Here is a 6,621-nt window from a genome sequence, read left to right as displayed (position 1 = left end):
TACATGTATAGAAATATTTATATTATATTTTATATTATATGTAAATATATTTAATATATAAACAACATATTTTTCTTAAATATATACATGTATGTGTTTGTATTTATATATACATTATAAATATGCACAGTATACACATATATTATGTAAACAAAAACTTATTTTAGATGTGATTAATCGCGATTAATCGTTTGACATCTCTCTCTCTCTCTCTCTCTCTCTATATATATATATATACAGCGGGTAAAATAAGTATTGAACACGTCAACATTTTTCTCAGTAAATAAGTTTCTAAAAGTGCTGTTGACTTGAAATTTTCGCCAGATGTCGGTAACAACCAAAGTAATCCATACATACAAATAAGTTCATAAATTAAGTTATGTGTAATAAAATGGAATGACACAGGGAAAAAGTATTGTTCTACTGAAATGTATTTAATACTTTGTACAAAAGCCTTTGTTGGTAATGACAGCTTCAAGACGCCTCCTGTATGGAGAAGCTAGTGGCATACATTGCTCAGGTCTGATTTTGGCCCATTCTTCCACACAAACAGTCTTCAAATCTTGAAGGTTCCGTGGGCCTCTTCTATGAACTCTGATCTTTAGTTCTTATTTTCTATTGGATTCAAGTCAGGTGATTGGCTGGGCCATTCTAGCAGCTTTATTTTCTTTCTCTGAAACCAGTTGAGAGTTTCCTTGGCTGTGTTTGGGATCATTGTCTTGGTGAAATGTCCTTTGTTTCATCTTCATCATCCTGGTACTGTAGGTGTTAGGAGTCAGGACTGAACCAGCTAATATTAATTTCCACTGACTAGGGACAGGATTGCTTTCTAATTGCTGATAGATTTCAGCTGGTGTCTTGACTTTCCGTGCCTTTTTGCACCGCCCTTTCTTCATGTGTTCAATACTTTTTCCCTGTGTCATTCTATTTTATTACACATAACTTAATTTCTGAACTTATTTGTTTTGTTTTCTTTGTATGTATGCATTACTTGGGTTGTTACCAACATCTGGTGAAAGTATATGTATATATATTTTTATTTTTGTATTTTTGTATTTTTTTGGAAACTGTGGTATACAACCATTCAAAAGTTTGGTATAAATAAGATCTTATTTAAAGATTTAAACAGTTGACAGTTGGCAGTTAAGAAATGTTAGAAAACGTTCTATTTCAAATAAATGAACGTTTAAATCTACATGTGTATGTATATTTGCAGGGACACATTATTTGGCATAAATAATAATCTCATCTGTCCTCACTGATAGACCACAGTGGCGTTTGGAGATGGGGTGCTGTCCACCAAGGACACCTGCATAGGGAGTGAGATTTGTGCTGAGCTGTGGAACCCCAGGAGGTAATGCTCTGCAAACAATGATCTCATCAATTATTGTCTTAAATCCTTTCCTAATGCCCTGCAGAGGACATTTAGCCATGTTTTTTAATTTTTTTGTTATGCTACAATCTGGTGAAATAAAACATAAATGTAGTTCCATAAATTGCTTTTATTTGAGAAATTAAACTTTATTTTACTTCTTTCTTTAGTCCACATGTTGACATGGGCTTAGATGGTATTGAGATCTTTACCAATTCCTCTGCAAGCTACCATGAGCTACGAAAGGCTGACCACAGGGTGAACTTGGTCAAATCTGCCACCACTAAGGTAAACAGATTATATTAATATTTCTGAATGATTTAAATCATATTACAATAGAAAACAGTTTAAATAGTAATAACATATTACACTATTATTATCACTGCATTTATGATCAAATAGATAGGCTACAGCCAACTTTTTACAGTACATATTAATGAATCCATTTTCAAGTGGCCTTTGTAAAGATAGTGTCTATCTAGTGATAGTGTGACAATGAGCCTTATATATAGAATATGTTTGTTTCAGAGTGGAGGGATCTATCTATTTGCCAATCAGAAGGGTTGTGATGGAGAGCGTCTGTACTACGACGGGTGTGCTATGATTGCCATCAATGGAGATATTGTTGCCAGAGGAGCGCAGTTCTCACTTGAGGATGTAGTATGTGCCAATTCACACTTACTTGAATATTGAAACTCGCCCAAGTGACTGTGATTAACATGCTGAAGATTTCAGTTTGATCAGTCAGATTTCTTCTGGCTTGCAGGAGGTTGTCACAGCCACTCTTGATCTGGAAGATGTTCGGAGCTATCGAGGAGAGAGGTGTCACCCACACATGGTGAGCAACTTTAAAAGACATCAGAGTTTGAAGTGTCAAAACATGCCTTAAATATTTTTCTTACTGCACAGGAATATGAGCACAAACCTTATGAGAGGATCAAAACAGACTTCTCTCTGTCTGACTGTGATGACAGGTGTCTGCCCACACATCAGCCTGTGGAGTGGATTTTCCACAGCCCAGAAGAAGAGATCAGGTAACTTCAACAGGGAAAAAAATGAACCTACGTATATAAGATGTCTACATTTAAAGGAAAAGTTCACCCAAAAATAAAAAATTGCTGACAAGTTCCTCTCCCTCAGGACATCCAAGATGTAGATGAGTTTGTTTCTTCATTGGAACAGATTTGGAGAAATGTAGCATTACATCACCTGTGTAGCTCACCAATGGATCATCTGCAGTGAATGGGTGCCGTCAGAATGAGAGTCCAAACAGCTGATAAAAACATCACAATAATCCACAAGTAATCCAGGCGACTCCAGTCCATCAGTTAAAGTCTTGTCAAGTAAAAAGCTGCGTGCTTGTAAGAAACAAATCCACCATTAATGCATTTTAACTTTAAACCATTTTAACTTTAAATCGACTCCATGATAAGTCCATGTCCTGACATCAAAATCCACTGACATATTTGTTTAGAACTGTTTTGGACTTTTCATTTGTAAACAGTGCTTGATCTGTAAAAATGTTCTCTCCTGATACATACGAGGCAAATTTTTCTTTGGAGAGAGCAATATTATGGATAGAGAACTGATATGTTAGCCTAAAGCAACGGATTAAAAAGTTAAAAACATAATTTGTTTATTGCAAACACACAGCTTTTCACTTCACAGAACATGGATTGATTGATAGACTGTAGTCGTGTGGATTATTTGTTGATTATATATTTTTATCAGCTGTTTGGACTCTCATTCTAACGGCACCCATTCACTGCAGAGGATCCATTGGTGAGCAAGTGATGTAATGCTAAGTTTCTCCAAATTTGTTCCAGATGAAGAATCAAATTCATCTTTGATGCCCTGAGGGTGAGTAAAATTTTGTAAATGTACACACATAATTACGTATAAACGGCAGAGACCACATTGAAAATGTGTTTTTTTTTTTTCCTAGAAACAAACGAAACATTCAATGATTTTTGAACACTTTAAAACATTATATAATATATAGATGTAAAAAGAAGAATCATATTTAAGGTTTTTTCGCTTCTGCTTTTCATTCAAATTGTTATGCAAATAATATAATTTGTAACTTTTTGAAAAAATATCTACATATCTAAAAAGTTTCTACATTACAAAATAACAATACAAAGTAGAAGCATTTTCACTTGTGGAAGACTCTTAATTTTCATATTACATCAACAGACATGTTTTGCTGCTCTCTAGTGGAACTGCACATTAATGCACCCTCAAACAGGTCGCCCATTTGTGTGAAATTCATCCTGTAAACCCAGTTATGACTTAAAGAGCAGCCAATTCACTAAGAGTTATTAAAACCAAGTGATTTAAATTTTCCTGTAACATGCCAAATTAATGTTCTGTTCCAGTGAGACTTTTTTTTAGAAGTACCTTGTGACACTAATTTACTCCAGGCTGTATCATCTCTCGTTGGAAATAAAGATTCAGACATAAAGAGGAGAAACTGTGAGAGAGGACAAGTGTAATACCCACATAATAATCTACATACAGTAAATCAGTTTGCAAGCATATGTACCTTTTGGTATTATAAATTGTATTGCATTGGTGCACATTTATAAAATCAATTATTACATGTTTATTTTGGGTGTTATTTCAGTCTTGGTCCTGCCTGTTGGTTATGGGACTACTTAAGGAGGAGTGGACAGGTGTATATTTTTATTCTATTGTGCATGTAAATATGAATGTTTTCATTCATTTATGCAATTTAATAAAACTTGGTGCTTGTTTTCTTACCAATCTTCCTAGCAAATATATTTATTTGCATGCTTATGCTTATGGTCATGGATGTGAAGATATAAGACATCTTTAGCTAATGAGATTTGTGTGTTTTGTTGTTTTTAGGCTGGCTTCCTTCTTCCCCTTAGCGGTGGTGTGGATAGTTCGTCCACTGCCTGTATTGTGTACTCCATGTGTGTGCAAATCTGCCGAGCTGTCAAAGATGGCAGTAAGTCCAAAATACACACACACAACCAGCTAATTTAAAGCTTATCCTCTAAACATGTTTCCCATTGGTCTCAGATTCTCAGGTTCTGGAGGATGTGCAGCGGGTGGTCAGCGATTCATCCTACAGGCCTGAGGACCCACGTGAGCTGTGTGGACGCCTCTTTACCACATGCTACATGGCTAGTGAAAACTCCTCTGAAGACACTCGCAACAGAGCCAAAGACCTCGCTGCTCAGATCGGCAGGTCAGTGGATGACATGGCATCTAGTACATTTTTAATGTCTTTTTAAAAGAAGCCTCTGGTGCTCATCAAGGCTGCATTTATTTGATTGAAATTACTGTACAAACAGTAATATTGTCAAATATTATTACACATTAAAATAACTGTTTTCTATTTTAATATATTTTAAAAATGTAATTTATTTTTTGTGATGGCAAAACTGAATTTTCAGTAGCCATTACTCCAGTATTTAGTTTTTGCTGCTTAATATTTTTGTGGAAACTCTGATACACTACCATTCAAAATGTGGGTTAAAAAAAGTAAATTAATATTTATATTCAGTAAGGATGCATTAAAAGTGACAGTAAAGACATTTATAATGTTACAAATATTTCTATTTCAAATAAATGCTGTTCTATTGAACTGTTCATCTAAGAATCCTGAAAAAGATTGATGAAAGTTTCCATAAAAAATATTAAGCAGCAAAAACTGTTTTCAACATTGATAATAATTGATAACTGAGCAGCAAATCAGCATATTAGAATGATTTCTGAAGGATCATGTGACACTGAAGACTGGAGTAATGATGCTGAAAATTCAGTTTTTCCATCACATGAATAATAATAATCATTAGAATAATATAATTTTTACAATTATATTATAATTTTAATAGTATCTTTCTCTGATTGTAATTATTTAATATACAATTATTATAAAAAGTAATATATATGAAAATGTAGATTTTTTTTTATCTGTTCTCCTCTCAGCAATCACCTAAATATCAATATTGACATGGCAGTAAAAGGCATGCTGGGAATCTTCTCTATGGTCACAGGGAAGTGGCCTCAGTTTCGTGCTAATGGAGGAAGTGCCAGAGAGAACCTGGCACTGCAGAACGTCCAGGTACATCAAAAGCCCTATTCGCACGGGATTAGTATTATCTGGGGACCTTGCTTGATTTTGATATTACCCCCCCCCCACATCTGAATTTCGTGTGGTGCATTCGCACGGGATAAGCGAAGCCTGTGATTTTAGTAGAATTTACTGACTTATCTCCCGGATACCCGGATGTCAAGGCTTGAGAGTCCCGTTCTATGGTCCAGATGGATTTAAAAAAAAGAAACTAATATAGTTTTGTGTGTGTCATTTACATTTCACCAGGTTAAAATAATATCTCAAGCTTTATGCTTGATTTATTTGTAACACATTAACCTCAAAACCTTTTCAGCTTTCTCTTTCTGCAAATTGTATGGTGTAGCGATATAACAGCACCCAAAATACTATCAAACACTCCAACGCAGCTCCATTCTTCGCGAAAGATGGGTAAAAAGGCGCACAGCAAACAAACACCTCGAAAAATGATATACGACCTGCCAAATGCTGGCCGAATCACAGAGATGCCGATTCGCACAGGACTAATATTATCACAGGACCTCGGTGTTCGGCGAAATATGGTAGGTCATTTGCGGGGGAATTTTTACTTTACAAATTACAGACATGGCCGATTCGCACAGGATTAAGATCACAGACAACCTCCGCAATTATTACAAATGATTGGAGGTCACCAGGTAATACTAATCCCGTGCGAATAGGGCTATAGACACTGATGCTATTAATAAATGTATGATTTTTTTATTAGTGACTTGTTGTATATTTTCTGCAAAGAATACATAATTAACATTTTCAGAAAAAAAAAAAACACTTTGGTTGACCACCATGAGAGTCTCAGAATTACTAATAATTAAAAAAAAAAACACCTTATGCAATAACATTGAATGTGCAATACTAAGATTGTTACATGTAGTTGTTGATGGGCATTTTGATTTGACTTGTTGCTGAAGATGCTTGTTCCTCTTCAGGAACTCGAGCTGCGTCGAAAACGCTAGGGGAACGCCTTCTGCGACCCACGCTCTGAATCACATGTGAAATCAGTCCAATAGCTGAACGGGACGTCACGGCGGATGACGTCATGACCAGGACGCTATAAAAGCACGTGCGGCGGAGCTAGCATCAGCTTTCTGTCATTCAGCGAAGCGCGCTGTGTGTGTCAGTCATA

General features: G+C 35.6%; 1 protein-coding gene across 1 annotated transcript in view; it reads left to right on the top strand.

Moving 5' to 3' along the window:
- The window catches only part of LOC107679728 (glutamine-dependent NAD(+) synthetase-like), a 13,836-nt gene that overhangs the window by 1,504 nt on the left and 5,711 nt on the right, over window positions 1-6,621 (top strand). Inside the window, exons 7-15 of the mRNA XM_016475369.1 lie at window positions 1,266-1,354; window positions 1,543-1,660; window positions 1,901-2,032; window positions 2,139-2,210; window positions 2,282-2,406; window positions 3,999-4,047; window positions 4,244-4,346; window positions 4,421-4,589; window positions 5,333-5,468. Coding sequence (XP_016330855.1) covers window positions 1,266-1,354; window positions 1,543-1,660; window positions 1,901-2,032; window positions 2,139-2,210; window positions 2,282-2,406; window positions 3,999-4,047; window positions 4,244-4,346; window positions 4,421-4,589; window positions 5,333-5,468 — 993 coding nt within the window. The remainder of the gene's footprint in view (window positions 1-1,265; window positions 1,355-1,542; window positions 1,661-1,900; window positions 2,033-2,138; window positions 2,211-2,281; window positions 2,407-3,998; window positions 4,048-4,243; window positions 4,347-4,420; window positions 4,590-5,332; window positions 5,469-6,621) is intronic.

The sequence above is a fragment of the Sinocyclocheilus anshuiensis genome, unplaced genomic scaffold, assembly GCF_001515605.1.
Source record: "Sinocyclocheilus anshuiensis isolate Anshui unplaced genomic scaffold, SAMN03320099.WGS_v1.1 scaffold224, whole genome shotgun sequence".
Classification (NCBI taxonomy): domain Eukaryota; kingdom Metazoa; phylum Chordata; class Actinopteri; order Cypriniformes; family Cyprinidae; genus Sinocyclocheilus; species Sinocyclocheilus anshuiensis.
This window is presented reverse-complemented; position numbering and strand designations above follow the sequence as displayed.